The sequence below is a fragment of the Narcine bancroftii genome, chromosome 1 (assembly GCF_036971445.1).
Source record: "Narcine bancroftii isolate sNarBan1 chromosome 1, sNarBan1.hap1, whole genome shotgun sequence".
Taxonomy (NCBI): domain Eukaryota; kingdom Metazoa; phylum Chordata; class Chondrichthyes; order Torpediniformes; family Narcinidae; genus Narcine; species Narcine bancroftii.
Genome location: NC_091469.1, coordinates 351,151,339 through 351,175,403, shown reverse-complemented (window position 1 = coordinate 351,175,403; position 24,065 = coordinate 351,151,339). Strand labels below are relative to the sequence as shown.

The window sequence follows — 24,065 nt, the reverse complement described above, 5'->3', positions numbered from 1 at the left end:
GTGCCAGACTGAGAGTCCATTAAGTTAAGGCCATGTTTACTTCCTCTTTTTTTAGGTTCTCCAGGAAAATGACCTGAATCCACAAACAGCCATCCTATTTATGCATATCAACCATGCACATCCAACTGGATGGCATTAACATAGACTTCTCCAATTTTTGTTCACCTACTTCCTGTTCTCCCTCTCTTCCTCATCCCTCTGTCTTTTCTCCAGCTCTCCAACCCCTTTCCTCTTCCATTCACAGAGCCATTCCCCCTCCCCTTGTTTGTTGGAGTGCCTTTCCTCCCTTATGCAACTATTATTTCCTGCCTGTGGAACTGTGCTCCTCCCCCCGTGGTGTGGATTGTGAAGGGTCACGTGACCTCCATCTGGAACCTGGATGGAATGTGCATTGGGGAGGGCCATGTGTGCCCTCGCCATCTGAAACCTGGTCGGAATCTGGCCAGTTATTTGACCTGTCCAACGAGCCTGATATCAGAAGTGACCTCATCTACCAATCAGTGTTAGATCTGCCAACAGGTGAGGCTGACGTGCAATTGTCTGAGTCGATCAAATGAACTGGCCCTGCAATGAAAAGGCACATGTGGAGCCTGGTCATGCTCTCTCTTTGTTTGTTGCTACCTCCAAACCATCACTGAAGTCCAGGTTGCAGGCCTTGGGCTGCTCTGGAGGGCTGTCTGAGATGGGCCCATCTCAGGGCTGAGGTCAGTGCTGGAAAACAGGTTCATTTGATATACTTGTTGGTTGTAATTAATTTACTGATCAATAGTATGTTGTCCCACCCCCCCCCCCCCCCACCCCACCATTTTGTTTGGGCACCTGTCTACATTGATACCTTCATGAAGGTCTGAAGCCCAAAAATGGAAAGAACCAGGAAGTAGAACTCAGGGACAGAAGAAGTGTCCCTAAATATTCAGCCCTGTGTTCTGCAAATATGTCTGCCATACCTGCAAAAACATATTATACTTCTTCCTTATGTTACAAGTAATTTTCTCCAGGGGAACACAACTATGGATTTCCACATTCCATCGGGCCATGACCAGAAAAGAATCAGACTTCCACATAACTGCAATACATTTCCTAGTCCCACCAATGCAATTTTAAGAAATTATAATTGATACTTGGCCAGTTTCATTTTAGATTTTACGTCCACAGTATTTTCTAGGAGAAACAGTTCTGAACTTTGTGATAATTGTTTCCCAATAATTTGATCTAATAAAATTCTTAAATTTCCCCAAAAGGGTTTAACTTTAGAGCACACATGTCAAACTCAGGCCCACGGGCCAAATTTGGCGCATGATATAATTATATTTGGCCCGCAAAATCATATCAAATATGTATTAGAGCTGGCCTGTGCCAGTATAGCGCATGCACAGCTAATACTACAAATCCCAGAATGCTTTGCAAATGTGTTGGCGCCGGCCCGTCAGCCCGCTAATCCTCCCCACCTCCTCTCTTTACTTTCATTAGCATCTGCGACCTGTCGCCCAACTCACATGTAATAAACCCCTCACGAAAAATGGCCAAACCAAAGACAGAAAACAGGACCTTTCAAGACAGGTGGGAGGCAGACTCATTTTAAAAGTCAAACTTGTTTGTCATTGAAGGTTGTTGTTATTTATGACTTGTTGGCTTGTGAAAAAAAATGCATTCAAAAGGAGCTTAAAGGCTATAGAGAAATATTATTTATTGAATATTTTATTTCTCATTTGTTAATGCTTCTTCTGGAAAGAGTTTAACCAAAACTATTATTAAACATTTATTTTAATAAGAAAAAGTTTAACATTACATATGTTGAAAGAAGAGAAAACATGCAGATGTTGTTGAAAATTTCCAATAAATATTTAGTTTGGCCCACGACTTAGTCCAAGTTTTTAATTTTGGCCCTCTGTGAATTTGAGTTTGACACCCCTGCTTTAGAGCATGACCAGGTGGAATGTTAAAAAGGTTCCTGTTTCCTCACTGCTTCTAAAACAGATCCGATATATTAGAATTTAATTTATGGAATTTCTCCGGGGTATGTTATAGCTGATGCAAAAAATCATGTTGCACCAATCTAAATCTTAAATTAATTGTATTGGTCATGCAAACCTGGCATAAGTCAGGCCATTTTCTTATCACCAATACTGATATTCAAGTCTGATTCCCATTTTTGATTTATATAACTCCTGCTTAGGAGTGTCTGACTGAAGTAAGGAATACATTGCAGATGTAAACTTTCTTGTGTTCATCTTTGGAAAAAAAGCTCTTAATTGAAGTAGCAGAAGACTTATTAAGAATGCTATATTTATTTTTTAACTGTTCAAATGACATTAGTTGTCCTTGCAGATAACAATCTTCCACATAACTGATCCCTTTACGGGACCATGTATGAAGAATTTTATTATTTATTATTAAAGAAATTAATATATTTTGAGTCGAGGGCATTTTTGGAAATATTTTTTCCTTATGATCCAATTAAAATATTCATTTTGTACCAAATATTCAAAATACGCATTGTTAAAGGTACTGTTACGAGCCCAGAGGACCTCAAAACCCAGCAGCAATAGATATTCACCAAAACAAATTATTACTTGAACAAAATTGCTTTTAATTATTATTAAACGTGAAAACAGAATCACACTTTAACTTATCACTATTGACTTAACTAACCTAACTTAACCCCTTTCTAATTCTAAGCACACATGTATGTAATTTGTGTGTAAGTTCAGAAAAGTTATTTGATTTACCATCCAATTTCACTTCTCATTCCTCCAAGTTCACTGGTTGCAGGCAATTCTTATACAGAATTTAACATTTATAAAGTTCTCCAGGCTTTGGTACTTGAAAGGTAAATGGTTACTGTTCAGGAAGGTTCTTGTCAGTTTTCGGAGAGAGATTTGTTGTTTGCTGGACACCCACAACTGATTCCTTTTTAATCAGCCACTTCAGTGTCTTGCTAAAGAGACCTGCCTCTCAGTGTTTTCCAGATGATAGCTTCTTTCTTTCAGGTCACCAAAGAGTTCCTTTTTGTTTCACTTATTTCAAATGAAACATTAGGCAGCCAGTCTTCTCCTCTTGCATGAACCACAAGGGCTTTGACCAAGCTGAACTATGAACTCACAACACATCTTCCATATGGGGATTTCCACAAGCATGCCAGCTTGTCTTGTTCCAGTCCCATCTGCTGTTGCTGACTGTATCACTGTAAAGCTCATCTCTGTATCTCTCTCTCTCTCATACACACACAAACACAAATCCTGTTTGACTCTCTCTGCTTCCAAAACCACATGACCCTCTTGAAACAGCAAGTTCCCCTCCAGACTGTCTGCGGCTCTTTCATCTGTTGCCTTGTTGTAAACAATAATCCATTAATGAAGACTCTTCATTTTGCAAAGGCTCTGAGGCCCCAACATGTCGAGCATTAGCATAGCTCCAATATTTTAAATCTATTTTTAAAGTGTTTGTATGTGACCTACACTAACAAATCTTGCCCCAATTTATCTCCCAAAAACATATCTGTATACTCTGTCACAGTACTTTCTTTCCATCAGAAATAGATTTAGTATCACATTTATATATATCTTCTGCTATTCTCTTATTGACTTTGTGCAGTTCAATTTCCATCCATGAAGGCTTGTCTCTTCCAACAAAGAGGGAAGTGTCAAATTTCATCTGGGGCCCCCAATAGCAATATTTAAATTTTGAGAGTTGCAAACCCCCCCCCCCCCCACCCTGCCCCCACATAGTAATAACAAGTTAATTTTTCCATGGAGTCTCTGGCTAATTTACCTTTCCAAAGAAACTTCCTAACTAACTTAGTTAAATTTTGAAAAGAACTTCTGTGGTAATGGTATTAGAAGAGGTTGAAAGAGGTACTATATACGTGGAAATATATTCATTTTAATACAGTTAACTCCTCCGATCAAAGTTAGCATAAGAGTTATCCATTTATTTAAATGTTCCTCAACTTTTGAGCAAGAGGAGGTCATTCATTTTATACAATTTTTTCAGGTCATTGTCCATTTTGATCCCCAAATACAACCCCATTCTTCATGCATCTAAATTGTGTATTTTTTTTGGCAATTTGTATAATCCCTTTCAATTAATGGCATAAGCTCACTCTTATCCCAATTTATCTTATACCCAGGAACCCTCCCATAATCTTCCAATTGTAAATGCAATGAAGTTTCTGGTTCTGTGAGATATATTAATACATTTTCTGCAAACAGACTAATCTTATGTTCATCTTGGTCAACCCTGAACCTCTTAATGTCAGTATCCCTTTGAATAATTTCCACCAAAGGTTCTAGAGCCAATACAAAATATCCAAAGATAATGGACATCCTTGTCTGCTAGATCTGGACAGTGAGAATGTTGGAGATGCTTGACAGTTCATCACAACTCTGGCATTAGGCTCATTATATGGGGCTCAAATCCAATTTATAAAGTTTTGACCTTATCCAAATTTCTCCAATACTTTAAATAAAAAATTCTTACTCCAATCTATCAAAAGCCTTTTCCACATCCAAGGCAATTGCCACACTGAAATCATCTTTTTTTCTGGGCCAAATGAATTATAATCAATCTTGTTACATTGCCTGTTTATTGCCTTTCCTTGACAAATCCTGTTTGATCCATATTTATCAATTTGGCATATATTTTGCAAATCTTTCCCAAAACTTTGGCTACTATTTTATTGTCTGTATTCAACAAGGAAATCAGCATATATGTTGACAGTTTCAATTGTTCAATATCTTTTTTTGGGAATTATTATTGCTGTTGAGAAAGAATCCAGCAAGGTATGTGATCCATCCACTTGATTCAATACCTCCATAAAAAGAGGCATTAACAAATCCTTAAATTCTTATAAAATTCTGGTGGAAAACCATCCTCACTGGGGGATCTATTAACAATTTTCAATTGAGTAAAAGATGCATTAAGTTCGATCTGCTGAACCAAATCCAAATTTGGGAAAGCCAATTTTGACAAATAATTGTTTATTTTATCAATATCTCTGAGATTCTGATTTATATAATTTGGAATAAAATGATTTGAAGTCCTCATTCATTTCCTGTGGCTGAGATTCTATTGGCTTCTGTTTCAATTGCATAATTGTTTGAGAGACCTGTTCTGTTTTCAGTGGCCAAGATAAGACCTTGTGAGCTTTCTCCTCCAGCTTGTAGTACCTTTGTCTTGTTCTGATTGCTTTCTCTATCGTACAAGTTTCTGATGTATTTTACTTGAGCTTTTTATTAATAATTACTCTTCGTTCTGTTCTGAGTTCCTCAACTTCAGGTCTTTCTCAAAATGATGTATCTCTTGTTCTAACTTGTCTATCTCCCTTATGTATTTTTTTAATTCTCAAGTTATCAAAGTATCTCATATAGTAAATTTATTGGCAGTAGAATGACAGTCTCACAGAATATTCTAATAAAATCACAAAATTCAGATCTTCTCAACAACAATTGATTTAAACACCATCTATGTACCATGTCCTACTTATCAGAACAACAATTGATAAAAATAGAAGTGAATGGTCTGACAGGACTCTCACCTTATACTCATTTCCCATGATTCTATCCTGTAAATGCACTGATAGTAAAATTAGATCTATCCTGGAGTATGAATCATGTGTACTGGAGTAAAAGAAGTTGGCTCTTTGTCTCAGATATAATTTCTTCCAGGTGTCTATTAAATTCAGGTATTTCATTGAAACTAAAGTGGCTCTAGCTATTTTTGTCCTGGCCACAGCTCTTGTTGATTTATCCAAAACGGGATCCAGACAAGAATTAAAATCCCCTGCAACAATTATATTTTGTTGGGCATCTGCCAATTGAAAAAAAGGTTTATTTTATAAAACTTTAATTATGTACATTTGGGGAATATAAATTTAAGGGTTCAAGATTCAGAATATATCTGACGGTTTATCTTCACATACCTACCTGCCGGGTCAGTTACAACATTCTGTATTACAACTGGAAGATTCTTCTTTATTAAAGCCACTCCTGTTGCTTTAGAACTGAAGGATGATGCTGTAACATGGCCCACCCAGTCTCTTTTCAATTTTTGATATTCCTTATCAATCAAAAGTGTTTCCTGAAGGAAGGCCAGTTCCACTCCCATTTTCTTAATATACGAGAGTACTCTCTTTTAACAGTGTTGTTTAAATCTTTAAGATTAATACTAACAGACTTCACCACATTTATCATTATCACAGATTATCATTATACCAATTTCTGTTATCCTTCATTCCATCTATCCACACACCCTCCCCCAGAGATTCAAATTTCCTTTTCTTCCACCAGTGGACCCAAACCTGCCGACAGTTCCAATAGTACAATGTATCAAAAAATAAAAATAAAGTTATTTTCATATCTATAAATAAAATCAAAATAAAACAAATCCCTCTTATAAATGTTAAGAAATAAGCTCAAAATACTATCCAACTTACTATTACGGGCTGTGACTAATGCACAAATACACATTTGGTGTGACGAAGACACACCTTGAGCCTTCATCACCCCAGATATTAACATTATATAAGATTTGATTTCATTCTGTATTTACAAGAGGAATAATTCCAATATATCACAATAATTCCAATATATCACATACAAATATAAAGATAATATTATTGTCATCTACTAAGTTCAGTCAACTCTCAAGTCCAGCAGTTGATTAACAAAACCCATAGCACGTTTTGTATCCGTAAAAAAAGAAAATATTTTCATCATTCGGTATCATAATCTTCAGGGTGGTAGGATGACATAAAACAAAGTCGTAACCCTTTTTCTACAAAGAATCCTTCATGGGGTTAAATTCCTGCCTACGTCTCAAAAGTAGCACATTAATGTCCAGATAAAAGAAATTTTTTCCTCCTTATTTGAATGATGTCCGCCTTTGGCCGCTGCTCTGAGAATTTTCTCATAATCCTGAAATCTTAGACATAAGAAATAGGAGCTCAGGAGTAGGCTATCCGATAGGATCATGGCTTATCTGATTATTGACTCAACTCCACCTACCTGCCTTTTCCCCATATCACTTAATTTAAAAAAAAAATTAAATATCTATCTAACTGAACCTTAAATATGTTTAATGAAGTAGCCTCAACTGTTTCCCTGGGCATAGAATTCCATAGATTCACTACTCTCTGGGGAAAAAACAGGTTTTCCTCATCTCCATCTTAAATCTAGTCCCCTGAATCTTGTGGCTGTGTCCCCTGTTCTGGTCTCACCTCCCAATGAAAACAATGTTCCTACCTCTATCTCATTTATCCCTTTCATAATTTTCTATGTTTCTATAAGATCTCCTCATTTTTCTGAATTCGAGTGTGTATAATCCCAGATGATTTAGTCTCTCCTCGTAGGTCAACCCCCTCATCTCCAGATCAACCTGGTGAATCTCCTCTGGACTGCCTCCAAGGCCAGTATATCCTTCCTCAAGAATGGAGACCAGAACTGCACACAGTACTCCAGGTGTGGCCTCACCAGTACCTTGTATAGTTGCAGCATATCCTCCCTGCTCTTGAATTCAATTCCTCTAGCAATGAAGGCCAACATTCCATTTGCTTTCTTAATAACTTGTACCTGCAACCCAAATTTGTGATTCATGCACAAGCACTCTCAAGTCCTTCTGCACAACAGCATGCTGCAGTTTTTCACCATTTAAATAATAATCCGCTCTTCTATTTTTCCTACTAAAGTGGACGACCTCACATTTACTAACACTGTACTCCATCTGCCAGAGCTTTGCCCATTCACTTAACTATTTCCTTCTGCAGCCTCTCCACATCCTCTTTTCCACTCAATTTAGTATCATCTGCAAACTTGGCTACACTACATTCTGTTCCCTCTTCCAAATCATCAATGTAAATGATGAACAGGGCCCAGCACCAACCCCTGTATCACCCCACTTACCATTGTCTGTCAATCAGAATAACACCAATTTATCCTGACTCTCCGCCTTCAGTCAGTTAACCAATCCTCAAGCCATGGCAATATACTTCCCTTGACTCCATTCATCTAGCTTATTGATAAGTGGCATCTTATCAAATGCCTTCTGGAAATCGAAATATACAAAATCAACCTGTTCTCTATTAACTGTACCCATTATATCCTCAAAACACTCCAGCAACTTTGTCTTTTCTGAATCCATGCTGTGTCTGCCTGATGGAACTCCTTCGATCTAAACGTCTCGCTATTTCATCCTTAATGACAGCTTCAAGCATTTTCCCGACTATAGATGTTAAGCTAACTGGTCGATAGTTACCCATCTTCTGCCTACATCCCTTTTTAAAAAGTGATGTGACATTTGCTGTCTTCCAATCTGCTGGACCTGCCCAGAATCTAGAGAATTTTGATAAATGACTACCAATGTATGAACTATATCACTATTTCCTTCAGTACCCTGGGATGCATCCCATCAGGACCAGAGAATTTGTCTACTTTCAGTCCCATTAGTTTGCTCATCACTATCTCTTTTGTAACAATTATTTTATCAAGGCCCTCACCTCCCTTCACATCCCTAACACCACTCTTTGGCATGCTGGACATGTGTTCTACCATGAAGACTGGCATAAAATATCTGTTCAATGCCCTGCCATTTCCTCATTACTCAATATCAATCTCCCTTTCTCATCTTCCAAGGGACCTATGTTGTCTCGAGCCATCCTATTCCATTTTATATATTTATAATTTTTTTTTTGCTGTCTGTTTTTTTTATATTTTGTGCTACCTCATACTCCTTCTTCCCTTCCCTTATTTCCTGTTTAGTTGTCCTTTGTTGCCTTTTAAACTTGTCCCAATCCTTCAGTTTCCCACAACTCATGATCTTTTAATTTCATTCTTTCCTTTATTTCCTTAGTTAACCAAAGCTGACTCTTCTCTCTCTTAATGCCTTTATTTTTAATGGGAACATATTTTTGTTGAGGACTGTGAAAAATCTCTTTGAAAGTCTTCCACTGTTCCTCAACTGTTCAGCCAACTAGCCTGTGCTCCCAGTCCACACTGACCAATTCCTTCCTCATCCTGTTGTAGTCTCTCCTGTTCAAGCATAATGTATCTAACTATTACACCCTCCATCTGTATGAGAAATTCAATCATACGATAATTACTTTTTCCAAAAGGATCCCTAACTACTAGATCGTTAATTTTACGTATCTAATTGCACATTATGGGTAGATCTAAAATAGCATTCTCCCTTGTTGGTTCCTTATCATACTGCTCAAGAAAGCTATCACGGATACATTCTATGAAGTCATCCTCCAACTACCTCAACTAACTTGATTTTCCCAATCTACGTTCTGTTCTTACATTCCTCAATTATCTCTCAGTTAATGGTCTGTGCCACTGTGTTATTGTTATTTGGTGGGTAATAGACAACTCCCTCCAGTGATTTCTCTCCCCCACCCCCTTACTCTTCTTAATCTCTACCCAGATGACCTTAACATTCTGCTCCTTAGATTTTATATTGTCCCTCACTATTGCCCTGATCTCATCCATAATAAGACCACTACCCCACCACTTTACCTTCCTGTCTATCTTTTCGTATTGCCTGATACCCTTGAATATTTAATTCCCAATCTTGCCCACATTGCAACCATGTTTCTGTGATGACCACTAAATCATATGCCTAGGTACTGATTTATGCCTCAAGTTCACTATCCTTATTTCTAATTCTATGGCATTCAAATAACGTGCCCTTATGCTCATTGTCCTTTTAGAATCTAGTGACCTCTGCATTCTTTGCTTTTGACTTTTCTACCCTCTATTTTTCTTTTTCTCTTTCCTAACTCTAGCTTTGGTCTCTGTACCACCTTCCCATCCCCCTGCCCCATGAGTTTAAATCTTCCCCAACAGCAGTAGCAAACAATCTCCCTGAACAGGGCTTCTGGCCTGGAAGTTGGGTAGGGGGGGGTGGGGGGCAAGTGGAAGTGCATGCATGAGTGATCTATTTCAATGTTGTCACTCACTTTATCCTGTCCCAAAATTCTTGGTAGTCAATTTTGAAAATATGCAACACCGTCAACACCTTAAATTCCTCCCCTAAGACCTTCAATTTTAATATTATGTCTCCAACTAAAGTTTTTGAGAACATCGATTTTATCTCAGTCTGACTTTTTCCTGGCCCCAAGTGCTAACATCTTTATCCAAACTGGTTACTTTATTCATTACTTCATCATATTTCTCCTCAATGACATTAACTCTTTCATTTAATGACTGTAGCTCTTTCCATCTTCATTATTACTTTTAAAATATTATCAAGTTTTTTTATTTGTATTTTTTCCTTTCTATCCAAGGCTCTTAAATCATCATCTATATTAAGCCTAGACTTAACTTTATTTGCCTTTTTCTTCTTCTCCGTTGCTCTGGCAGCCTCTTCTACTTCTTCTGAAATTGATTCTTCAGAACTCACATTTTGTGATGACTCAACTTTTTCGATTAATTCAGACCTTTGCAGCTGATCTGTTGAATCTGCACCCCTGCGCACTCAGTCAAAGGTTCCCCTAGCAGCTTGTTCCGTCGCCAACCGCTGGAACCAGGAAGAGGCATTTCCAATTGAGAGGTAAGAGAAACTTCATCCCCAGGCTTCTTGGTATGTGAGGGCCTTTGCCCCCATGTATCTTCCCTCTGCCGGCATGTTCCAGAGGCTGCCTGGTGCGTCCTGCTCTTCTTTGAACCCATTACTAAGTAGGTTCAAATATTGTTTAGACAAAGAAAGTTATAAACATGTTGTGTATTCCAGGAGGACTGAGAGTTCACACCAGGTCTCTTACTGCATCGCGTGACTCCCCATCCCAAAATAGTCCATCCTTTTTTTAAAATATTTTATTTAATCAACATATATAAGATCATAATAGAAAAAGCAATGTCACCATAATACAATGTTAACAAATATATGCTGAAAATATATATAAAAAAACTAAAAACTAAAAAAAACCCTCTAAACCCTCCCTCCCCCCCAAACTTAATTTAATCCCATAACTAAATTACACAATATCATTACTGCATAATAATTAATTCTGATTGCATCAGATGACACCCAAAAATATTGTAAAATTGTTATTCTTTCAGGGAAAACTTCACCTGGTCAGGTGAAAAAACTGTTCATCCTTGAAGCAACACATCAGAGAGTCTGGACACAGACTGGTTAGCTGATACTTTCACTCTGCATCGATGACAGATCTCCCAGTGATCAACCATTTCAATTCGGCACTCCCGCAGTGACATGTCTGTTCGTGGCCTCATGCACTGCCAAACCAGGACCACCCATAGATTGGAGGAGCAACACCTAATATTGTGTCTGGGCACTCTCCAATCAGATGGCATTATCATCGACTTCTATTGTTTCTGCAAGATCAATCCCTGTTCTCCCTCTGTCTCCTTTCCTCCAGCTCTCCACCTCCTTCCCTCTTGATTCACAGAGCCTTCCCCCCCCCTCACCCTGTTTTCTCTTGCTCCATCCCTCCTTTATCCACCTATTATCTCTGCCCTGTGGGCCTGTGCTCCTTCCCTGACCGCCCCCCCCAACACCATTTTATTCAGGCACCTGCCTACATAGGTCTCCGGCCCAAAACATCGGTTATGTATCTTTGTATTTGCTATATAAAGTATGCTGTGTGACCTGCAGAGTTTCTCCGACATTGTGCTTTTAAATGGAGAAAATTATTGTGAACAAAACCAAAACTGGAGGCTTTAAATATTGTATAGTTGCAAATAAATCCAACAGGCAATTCTAGAAAACATCTAAAGCTAAAGGAAGACACAAGAGAGTGGTTGACAGAAGTAATATTGTTAAAAAATCAATCAAGTGGACTTGATGTTACTACAATGTCAGTGGGAAAGAAATATGGACCTATTTATTCTACATCTGTATGCAATAAACTCTTTTATTGACGTTACACTTCTGAACATAGAATGAATGAGCTATTAATCGGTTGGATGGGCAGCTGAAGGTTTTCATTCATGTTGACCCACCAAGACCCACGTGTCTCTTCCAGTGCTAGTGATGGCATCTATGACTGGTTGTTGCTGTCTGGCATATTTTTGAAGCTGTTGGATATGTTCTGGGTAAAGAATGTTATATGAAGATGACAATTTGTGGCAAGATCACTTCTCTCAAGGTCCCTGATGCATATCCTTACTCCCTGCATGGATCTCTTAGAGCATTCTTGAATCTCCAGTCCAAACCCTTGCAGGTACGGCACAATTAAAATAGCCATAGTTACATAGTTACAGTGCCAGCGATTGGGACTGGGGTTCGAATCTCATGATGTCTCTAAGGAGTTGGTACGTTCTCCCCATGTCTGCATGGGTTTTCTCTGAAGACTATGGGTTCTTCCCACTTTTCAAAATGTAACGTGGGTTGTAGGTCAATTGGGTGTAATTGGGCGGCACAAGCTTTTGGCCAAAAGGACCTGTTACCATGCTGTATATCTAAAAAAAATGTAAATTCCTGGAATTCATCCTGTCCACCAAGCAAGATATCAGGGTACCTGAGTTTCAATAATTTGGACTAATAGGCTGGATTTCAATATAATGCATCTTTTTTGAAAGACAATAAACAATAGGTGCTGGAGAAGGCCATTCAACCCATTGAGCCAGCCAGGCCATTCATTTAGATCATGGCTGATCTTCCACTATCAGTACCCTGTCCCTGCCTTCTCCCCATAACCCTTAATTCCCCTGTCCTCAAGAACCTTGTCTAACTCCGTCATGAATTTATCCAGAGAAACCACCTCTACCACCCTCTGTGGCAAAGCATTCATTCCACAGACCAACATCTGGGTAAAAGATTTTTTTTCTCATCTTTGTCCTAAAGGGCCTTTCCTGTATTCTTAAACTATGGCCTCTAGTCCTAGTCTCCCCCAACACTGGGAGCATGTAATCAGTTTCTATCGTGTTCAATCCCTTAATAATCTTATATATTTTTATCATATCTCCCTTCATCCTTCTAAATTCCAACATACACCACCCCAGTTATCTAACCTTTCGGCATACATCAATCCCGCTATCCCGGTAACTAACCTGCACTCCCTCAATAGTGACAATGTCCTTCCTCAAATTAGAATACCAGAACTGGACACAATACTCCACATGTGGTCTCACCAGGGCCCTATACTCGATACCCCTTTTTTTTTATCAAGGCCAACATGTCATTTGCCTTTTTCACAGCTTGTTGAACCTGCATGCTAGCCTTTAGTGACTGATGTACAAGTACACCTAGATCACGTTACACTTCCCTATGCCCTAACTTGACTCTATTTAAATAATAATCTGCCTTCCCGTTTCTGCCACCAAAGTGGATAACCTCACATTTATCTACATTAAACTGCATCTTCCATGCATCCAGCCACTCACCTAACCTGTTTAAGTCCCCCTGCATTTTCCTAACATCCTCCCCACACTTCACCCTGCCACTCAATTTCGTGTCATCTGCAAATTTGCTAATGTTATTTATAATCCACATATCTAAATCATATGATAAACAACTGAGGACCCAGCACTGAGACCTGCGGGACCCCACTTGTCACATCCTGTCATCCCGAAAGTGACCCATTAACCCCAACTCTCTTTGGTCTGTAAAAATACACCTGTCTATTTTTCATTCAAATGCTTTCTTTATTTTAGCTATAGTATTACAAAGACTATAGTATTACAATCATTGAGATGGTTAGAATTCTCTCTGATAACAGGGAGAACCCTACCCATGTCTGCTGGCAACCAAGGTTCACAGGTGAGCCAGAAACCAGCATGTGCTACAGTCTCCAACTGTATTGGTCAATTAACCTATAGCTCTTCTCCCACATTACTGCCATGTACCCATTAATGTACTTTGTGCATCTCCTTTTGTCTGCAGATATTGAAAGGCCTTCATTTTCCGCACTTTCTCACATGCTATTGTGAAGAGATGTTGAAGCAATGATCTTGCTATATTGCCATTCCCTTTTGTGCATTGAGGTAAATGAAGCTCTTGTTAGTTTACTGATTTATTGAGTGCAATTGATCCTTAACCTTTTGTTACATGCTGTTCAAATTTTGTATCCTGACTCTTCTATGAATTTCATGTTTCCCTCCGCAATTGGAGCCCTGCTTTCACACACTAAGAAAACTTGGATTATGTGTAAATGACTTAATACTGGAAATAACCTGCTGCAAGAGTGGTGAAGATCCCTGGTGGGTCTGTGAGAAAACAGTTAATATTCGAGGCCAACAACTTTTCCACTAGACTGAATTGCTATAGGTCTTAATGAAAGCTCATTGAGATGAAGCCTTAGTTGTATTTTACTTCCAATTTTCTTCATCCACAAAATTTTGTTTTTAGCAGAGAATTGTCAAAAATTTTGAAAAGGGGAACTTTTAATTTTGTGGGATGGATCTGGCAACTTAACAAGAGCATCCTGAATTAAACCTCTGCTACTACTACATTTAGTTCAATGGACCTAGTGCTATGAATTGAATTACAGAGATAGAAGAGGTTATAATATGGATTGAAGATGGTGTCTACATTTTAAAGACAAGACATTAACAATACTTTCATAATAATGTTAGATTCAATGCACTAATGTTACATCATTTCTTGTATGTAACATATTTTAGCTTGTAATCAGAAGAAATAATTGAGCTTGAGAGCATCAGGGATTACAGATGGTGAGCAGCGAAAGAGAAGCAGCAGGGATTACAGATGGGGAGCACTGAGAGGGATACCTTGATGATGAGCTCAAGCCACAACGTGTTTATGTATTTTTATCTTTGCTCTATAAAGGACTGTTTCACCCGCTGAGTTTTTCCAGCATTATGTTTTTACTCTTTTAGGTTGTAATCTGTTTATTTGAAAAACTATGTAAAGCTTCTAAGATTCCATAACAATTTTTCTTTCAGCATGTTAACTGGAAAATAACCTAAGGAAAGATGCCATATCCTTGACATAATCCCAACTGTTAGCAATAAAAATGTATGCATTAAAATAGGATTGTCTCTCACTAAAGCATTCTTCCAAATTAATGTTATTCACTTAATCTGTCTATACTCTTAAAAGCCTCCTGTGAAGACTGGTAGATATTTAGAATGTATCTACAGCACCTTTTAGTGCCCAATTAGCTACAATTTCTAAGGAACCAAATATGACTTAAAAGGCATTACTTGTGAATATTAAACCCTACCCTGGACAATGTCACGTCTTGTAATATGGAGAAAATTTAAAACACACATACACCAAATAAATAAAAAGAATCGCTCAGGCTGAATCCATACATAAAAACATTTTATTGAATAGTATCATATAAATAATCCTGGTACAAAATGTTACTTAGCAAAAGAAAATGACTCAGATTTTCTTCCAATTGCTAAACCTTACAGATGCTGCTAAAACAATGACAATTCTTTGCAGATCTTGAAATCATAAAAAAGCAGGTATTGATCAGAAACGTAAGCAAAGATCCTTCATTGGCATTAGCTATTTTCAGTTGTACAAACTGGCCCAGCCACATTAAAATATTTCACATTAACATAGATGTTAATAGTCACAAATTTATTTAAACTGGCAGGTCAATACTATCAAAAGACATCTGACTGGGTTTGTGATTTTTTTTTAAATGGCCTAAGTTTAAAATAGATAAGGGGTGATCCATGCACAAATTAATATATGGGAAATGAATATGAGAAATTGTTGTAATTTCTTTTCACATTTTTCCTGATCGCTCGAAGATACAGGGGTAAAGATTAATCATTGGGCACTTGCTCTAAATAATTTGCCTTTGATTTTAAGTTGAACAAGCCACACCTTAGAGGCAGAATGCAAAAGAAAGTACCTGTGCTTGGTGGAAGAGACTAAAGAGATATTTCTTCCTGATTGATATTCTTGGTCACACAGTTGCCCTTTGGTATTATTCATATAACAACTATGTCATAGAAACAGGAAATATTGAGCAGCTCAGGTAGAACCTTTCTCATTCTATCACACATTAGATGGCCCATTCCAGCTCGAACCAATTTCTACTAAAGCTTCTGATGTTGTTTCTTAAGGAAGTTGGATTACAGGTAAATCTGTACATAGATATCCAAATGTCACGGCACCTAAACAATGTTGCATGAGTGCAATCAGTTCATCGTCATTCTCTCACACTGTTTTCTATGCCAGTGTAGGTCAGTTGTCTTGATATAGTCTCTCCATGGTTGCCATCCAAATGATGCTAAAGTGAAGTAATAAACTCTTTATTTAAGTGAGAGGGAAAGGATTTAAAATACTCCTATTATTGGATTGAACTATGACGGACAAAATAATTTTAAAGCATTCAGAGCCCAAGTGACATAAACAAGTCTCAAAATTTTACTAAAGAAAATGCTAAGATTGTCTAAGCTAATCACAACTGGACAATGAGTACAGTTATGGATTTTAAAGTAACACCCACCCACTTTGTGATAGTTTTTATGCATGAGTGAAACAGAGCAAAATGGATGCAGAATGTACTGTCTCCCAATTAGCTCAGCTGGTTTTCCAACATGTGCAAAGAAGCGGAATTAGACAATGAGTCCAATTCAAATATTGATGGAATTTAGCATAAATAATGTAAACAGCATACATCTCGGAATGTTACTTCAACATTTTCCTACCTTGTGTTAATGTAGGATGTAATGACCAACTCCTAATTGTACCACTCACCCCCTGGGTTATTTTTCCTTCAGTCATGAGTGCGTTGGAAGCTTGCTGAGTATTTTCTTTCAGACAGAGGTTCAGCTGAGTACTTGTGTTCATCTCCTGTTGGCTGGAGATTGAGGGACCAGGTTTCAGTCGAGCTGATTTCATTCTCAAACTGTGGTCACCAGAAGCACAGGGATACCCATTGTTCACCTCCACTTTCCAACATTACCTGCAACTGACTGTTTTTGTTCTGTCATTTTGGTGAAATAGACTGAAGTTAAAAACAAAAATAAACCACTGGATTCTTTTGGGTTTATCTTCCTCAATGTTTAACTTAAGATTGTGTCAAAGAAGCTGGCGGTGATATTGCAGAGAAGCCTTATTTTACAGGTTTACACAGATTAGGTGATAATACTGTACTAAATTGTTGGAATTCTTTCACAAAAGTGCAATACATTAAGGATGTGCGTACCTTTAAATTCTAGTTACTACAAAACCATCAAATTGAAACAATGGGATCTTTGGATCCAAACTGAAATGGTATTTGCAGTATCCCTAACATTTCCACATCTATTGGTTATTTTTCCTATGATAATCTGCGCTTCCATTATGCTTCAATTCAGAATAGTTAATGACTATTTCTTTTAAATTTTCTTCTAGTAACTTGTCACTTACATTTCCAAGTGGTCATGACAGAACCAGGCTATCATCTGTATTAACAAGTCCAGTACAAATTCTGTGCGTAGAAAATGGGTGGCTCATCCGATGAGATTATAGCGGAATATGACAGTTTGCAGATCTCAGTTCAACCAGGTAACCTTTTACTCATCCTGTGTAGTGTTATGTAGAATTGTTGGCTACAGATCAGACAGGAGATTTAAGTCTGGTTATTTGACGAGCCTTTCCCAATCCAGACCTTGGGCTAAAAGTGAAGAAGAGATTTTATGAATTCATCTTCCAGCCTTTGGTTGGTTTGGATATCTAAGCTCCTGTGGGCAAAGTCTTAAAGGTAAAGGAAGTAGCAACACTTTCTTCTTCGGTCCCCCCCCCCTCCCCCCAAAGACAAGTGCCAACCCTTCAGTTGAGGACACAATGTAAAGCCATAGGTCAGCCTCGGCACATTTCTGAGTGGTGAATGGTCCATTCTGAGGCAGCAGGCATTCCAAAATGTATTTCTTTCACCTCCCCTTCCCTACTATCACCGGTAGAAAAATAGCAAAAATCACAAGCTCAGCAAGAGATCACTTGGCCTTCTGTTCCTCTCAGTGCAAAGAGGTGATTGACATCATCATCAAACAGGATATGAGATGGATTTTAAGAATTTTAACATTAATTTGTTGAAGTCCTATTGACAGAACCCCATCGATCAATACAGATTACTGCTAAGGCTTGTGCAATATTGAAGATGGTGAATATTAGGAGATACTTTTGTTTGCATTTAAGGAAGCAACCATGATCATTTAGGGGTTGATAGGGCCAACTATAGAGCTGGTTCAGTCTAACATTTAATTGGCCACCAGAAGCTGTGCATTCTATTAAAAAAAATTCTCCAACCTGCAGGTAACAATACTCATGGGAATTCCTTGGGAATCCAGAGTTCTGACCTGATACTTAATTTTACAACAGGAGTTGAACATTTCAGGTGGTAAACTAAATGGGAACTTTGTATCATTAGGTTAATGTGTGCAGCTTAAATCTGCTGCACACCAAAATGTCAACAGCACCCAGCCAATTAACTTAGTTTTCAGATGCACCTGTAGTGATTTACATCCACACTACATAATACAGCTCTGCATACAATATGTATACATCCGTGTATATTGAATCTAGATTACAGTACAGTACATTGTGAAAGAAAACGGTTAACTTGACCACACGTTCAGCTCAAACATCTAATTCACTAATTTCACCAAAGGGATGTGCTGGCCAGCAGGCCTGAGGCCGTAAACCTGGGTTAAATCCATCAGGCTTGTAGTTCAATAGCAAAAACATGACTCTTGAAACGTTTTACCTCTCAGGAAAGTGCTTGTTGGTTTAATGCACATTTTGACATGTTTCCTAGTCAAGTTAAATTTGTCTGCTACTCCAGCATAAAATAGATGATGTTTTCTAAGTCACAAATAGTGTCCTTGCAAATTGGAATTGGAGAAGAGAGGAAAAAGTCAGTTTTCAACCCAGAAAACAAGTATTATATATTTTGTCTAATGCTTGCTTCCAACCTGAATCTTCCAAACCATTAAAATTTACTGGTTGTTTTAAAGATTTTGTTCTATGCACATCCCTATTTTATTACATTTTCTATTCTTCTGTGTAGACAATAACACCTGTGAAATATTTCTATTTTGGAAACAAAATGAGCAATATAACATGTGTCTCCACTAGTACAACAGTGGGTCGTGTCGGCATATAGTTATTGTTTAAATTCTCAGAGTTGCCTTCTTAGGGATGCTCATTAAATGAAGCAAAAGTTACACACTTTTCACACTGGAACCATTCTGAAGCCATGAATATATGGAATAAAAGTCCAACAGTACACAATAAATGTTTTTTTGTGAGATAGATTTTGAAAAAGTACTGGCCCGCATGTTTACACAGCAATACTCTGTTCTGTCAAAAGCTGAACTTAAGGGAATGATTTTTCTTGCTAAGAGTCCCTGTCACTGTCGTCTCCACCATACATATCTGACAGTTTTTTGAACCGAGGTCCCCAGTCACTTAAGTAATCATAATCTTGGTCTGGCTCTGTGGTAACTGATTCCAAGGAGCTGAGTGACTCTGCTATGGAACCATTTCCTTCATAGGCGTATGTTGCTAGAGAATCATAAGGAGGGGCACTGGGATCTGTATCATTTTCCTTTAGCCTTTGATTAATGAAATCTCTGACATCGGTGTTGTCTGGTATTGGTGGGGTTGGCCGAGGTAGAAGGAAGTTCTCGGGTTTGATGTCCCTGCGTAACTGAGTGTCTTCTATAACCTCAGGATTCCTCAGTGTGCTAATGTCGAAGGCCTGGGTATCCTCCTCACCGCCACCTTCATCATTGTAGCTGACAATGTTGTCTCGGATATCCTCTTTGGAAATGATAAGAGGCTCTTTCTTCCTCTGTTTTCTCATGGCAGCGAAAAGGACCACAATAACTGAAAGTCAGAAAATAGGTTATAGTAAAACCCCTGGTATCTGGAATTCAAGCAACCAGCAAAATAAATGTTAAAGAATAAAATATTAGGTAAAAATATGTAAGTTTAAAGTTATAAAAGTATATGTTCTGTGAAGATGGGAGCAAATATTCCTGGACATGCTTTATTCATAGCAACTGTTTGAATAAAATGGCGTTGCCCAGGAAGAAGAGCTAGTTGATGCTGCTCGTCGTTGGGGTGACTCTCTTAAAGTGTCTCCTTATCTCTGCTTAGTAAGACTCACTCCAGTGAGGGGCTTTATCTGTAAACTTGGGGGGGGGGGCGGGCATTAATTATCTATAGTATTATTGTTTGTCTTTCAGACATTCATGGAGGGGAAGGAACCTGAAGTTGCAGCGCTGGTTAAATGTTTTCAAAGAATGTAACTGAAAATAAAGTTAAATGCTAAGGTTCATATATTCATGCAAGTGAAATTTGTTCACTGTAAGTATATTAGTTAGGCATTGAAGGAATAAGCCTCAAGCAACCAGAAAATACATTTATCCAGCATCCACCAATCCCCATGGGTTTTACTGTACTTGCAATGGGTGGCTGTGAGGGAGAGTCCATAAACCATAAAGCAACCTGTCAACAAAACATCACCAAATATAGAGTGTAGATAGTAAATGACCTAGATATATTTACTCTTTATGAAAAGGAAGCCCACCCTCCAAGCCCTGGCTATAATATTTATATTCCCTTTTCCTTTATTCCTGCCCAACAGAAACTATTTCTTTCACCTACTAATCAGTCCTTCTTGAAAATATTAAATCATTTTTTAATCTTCTGTAATATAGGAAATGAGACTCTTGTTTGTATGATCTCTCTGATGTTACAGGACATGTCAGTGCTTGAAATAATAAACTTCAGGACAAGGCACATCTAGACAGGAGTGGGTAGTGGACCCATTGTCATTTTACATGCTCCAAAGTCCTGGAGGGTACCAGAAAATCAGAAAACAGCCAATCTGTCCACCTTTTTCAATAAAGGGGAAAGGCAGAAGACAGGAGACTGCAGGTCTGTTAGTTTGACAATTATTGGTAATGGATTCTAGCATCTTGCCCAAAAGTAAATAGCTAATACTGTAATGTATGAGAGTTGGATATAATTAATCCTAGTCAACATAACTTTATGAAAAATAAATCATGTTTGATATATTTGTTTGAATTCTTTGACTATGTAATTTTTCTGGATTTACAACAGGTTAGTTCAAGAATTAGCAACGCAATGGCTTTCTTTACAAAGAGTTTAAATTTATGGAGGCTTTGTATAGAGTGTTGGTGAGGCCTTACCAGGAATACTACATATAGTTTAGGCTCCTTAGCTAAAATACACATCTAGTGAGATTGAGAGCAGTACCAGGCTAATTTATAGGATGAGAGAGATGACCCACTAAGAAAAGTAAAACACAAAAGTCTGTAGACACTGGTTGAAGTAAAAACACAATGCTGGAAAAACTTAGTAGATCAAACAGTGTACTTTATATTGCAAAGATAAAGATACATAACAAATGTTTTGGGCTTGAGCCCAAACGTTTGAGCCTGTATTCTCTGGAGGTTAGAATGAAGGTGACCTTATTCAAATAGTAAGAATCTCAGGGGGCTTGTCAGGGTAGATTTTTTTAGTGGAGGTGTTTCGAACAAGGGTGCATAACTTCAAGATAAGGGATCAGTCAATTTTAACTGAGTTACATAGAAATATTTTTGTCACTGAGATGGTGAATTTCTTGAATTCTCTACCCTGTGGCTAATGGAAACTAGATTATTATAAGTATTTTAATTAGAGGTGGTTAAATAATTGATTTAGACATGGATAGAAAAAAATGCAAAGAAGAAGAACTGAAGTCATCATCGATCAATCTTTATCATATTAACATAAGAAGATTTAATGACAGAACAGTTTTGACAGGCCTGGTGGCTTACTCCTGCTCCTATATTCTTGTAATATGTTGGAGAGGTGACAGATGAGGCTTTCACATGATTTTGCTTTCCTTCCCCCATAAAGAGCAGACAAATGTTATGCTGAGAGAACTGCACCAGCCATTTCAAGAAAGAGAAAGCTTTCACAACAAACTGAAAATCACTGGCCTAACATGAAGAATCAGCAACTAAAAACTGCACAAATAAAAAAAAAAGCAGTTATGAATCGTGGAACAATTAAATTTGCCAAGTGTACATTGGTAAAGGTGCATAACAGTGACAATGGATTTTGAAAACTATCTTAAAGATTTTAAAATGGAAGTTTTTCCAGCCCAACAAAGGGTCAGTCAGCATAAATGAATAAGTGACATTTGGTATAACTGGAGCAGATTCACTTAAATGCACAATCCAATCAAGTTACTGGTGTCTTTCGGTCATCTGCAGTGGAATTCCAAGGCAATGGGGGAGTGAGCTCAAACTTCTGATGATGACAGGCACCAATGAGCCCCTGACATCTATGGGGGTCTGCCAAAGATGGATGGGGCTAAACTTGGAGATGAGCTGAAAAAAGCATTACTGGTGACTTTTGATCAAATGGTGCATCTTCCTGATTGTATTTGCACAGATGCTGGTGTTCAGACCTGAGGACATTGAAGAACAAGAGTTTATTGAGAAGGCCATGCATCCTCTTTCTCTGGTGGGACATTGTCGAGGATGAGAGCACTGCAAATCAGGCAGCCACTTTCAAGGGACATTTCAGGTAGGATAATCCCAGATCAATGTTAGAGGGTTGACAAAAAAATCCAGTGGAGAATTCAGAAGAAGTTGTCAGGATGAATGTATTAAAGGAAACTTAAGCAATAAAGACTAGTGGAATAGCAGATTCTGGCAGTCTGTTGGATGAGCAAAGATCTGAGTAGGAAAACCAGAATGGTTGGTTGGGCTGAACGGCTGATTTGTCTGATGTATAGTCTATGTGCCACTTAACTGTGTGGTCTCATTGAGCACTAAGTACAATGTAATCATTCCTCATGAGGAGAAAAATTTTGAAGTAAAAGCATTAAAGTGACAGCAGCACTTCAAAAAGGTTTCCTGGATTCTTTATTTTCCCTAGAATTCATAATTAGCTAAAACCTTGAAACTACATTTCAAGCATAATTTGTAATAATCAGTGACCAGACATTCCCCTCACTAAATCTTTTTCCTTTTCATTGGAAAAATAGCTTAAAGTGCTTTGTCATGTGTGATCCTTTTCTGACATTTTCACCAGTATTTAGCATTCCCCAGGTGTTCACATAAATTCTGCCAAGTTGACTACGCTCTGCAAGTCAACATTGTGATTTCAGACATTCTCCAGTGTTCTCTTACAATTGTATCCTGCAAATTCAGGATGATAGGCAGAGGCGGACAATAAACTGAAAGTGTGACTAATTTTAAAAAAAACTCACCAAGCAGAATAATGATGCACAGCAGAATGGCGATCAGGGCTCCAGTGCTGAGCCCGGGAGGAAGGATTATAGCTTCAGTATTGCAGGACTGCATGGTGCCATCACTATCACAGGCACAGACTCTAATCAGAAGGGTATTAGTGCTGCTCTGAATAGGATGCTCCTTGTCAGAAATGAAAACGGGCAAAAGGTAGGTGTTCAGTTCTTGACGGCTAAATCCTCCTCTCCGAGTGAGAATTCCTGCTGTGTTATCTGAAAATAATATTGAATAGGAAATAAATAGTTACTGATGTGTCTTCACAAGATGGTGAAAGATAAATGATCAACATCGGTTCACATGAAACTTATATATGTTATTTGGAATGTTTTTGTACCCAAAAGGATTTTAGGATTGCTGTTGTTTGACCTTCCATCCAGTTAATGTAAGATAAATGGCTTGAGTTAAGGATAGCAGTATTACAGTGTGCACAACCCAGCAAGTTTGATGATCAAGCATTTACTTTGTGCAGGAAATAAGGGTGACATACTTCTCAAATTATGCAGTGCATACCATCAGAGATTGAAATGATCAAGTGGTAATAGGCCTATCAAGCCTATCTGCATTCATCCACTTACTTCCAAATTCCTTTCTGCCTCAGATGTCTCTTAAATATTGTTACTGTTCCTGCTTCTACCACACCTCCTCTGGCAGCTCATTCCAGAGAGCAAATACTTTATTGGATAAGTGTATCCAACAAAGAGGTGACCTGCGTTGTGGATTTGGAGATTTAGTCTCTAAAATATCGTGTTTTTTTTCAATGTCTCACTGGATCATTGGAATGATCATAAAATTCTGTTTCCCTTGGACATCTGATATCTGGAACACCTGCAATATTTCCACATCTTTATGCCTTGATTAAGGTCT

General features: G+C 38.1%; 1 protein-coding gene and 1 long non-coding RNA gene across 5 annotated transcripts in view; one reads left to right on the top strand and one right to left on the bottom strand.

Moving 5' to 3' along the window:
* Window positions 1-15,222: 15,222 nt before the first annotated feature.
* Window positions 15,223-24,065, bottom strand: part of LOC138749344 (cadherin-6-like) — a 170,504-nt gene continuing 161,661 nt past the window's right edge. For 2 of the 4 annotated variants that reach the window (XM_069910557.1, XM_069910572.1), the window contains 2 exons: window positions 23,162-23,413; window positions 15,223-19,755 (listed from right to left, as the gene is read on the bottom strand). In XM_069910557.1, coding sequence (XP_069766658.1) covers window positions 19,265-19,755; window positions 23,162-23,413 — 743 coding nt within the window. In that variant the 3' untranslated portion in view covers window positions 15,223-19,264. Of the gene's footprint in view, window positions 19,756-23,161; window positions 23,414-24,065 lie in introns of those variants that run through there. The other 2 variants (XR_011348568.1, XR_011348569.1) reach the window with 1 other exon arrangement.
* The window catches only part of LOC138749361 (uncharacterized), a 30,072-nt gene continuing 23,291 nt past the window's right edge, over window positions 17,285-24,065 (top strand). The window contains exons 1-2 of the long non-coding RNA XR_011348572.1: window positions 17,285-17,433; window positions 22,339-22,473. This is a non-coding gene — a long non-coding RNA (uncharacterized lncRNA). The remainder of the gene's footprint in view (window positions 17,434-22,338; window positions 22,474-24,065) is intronic.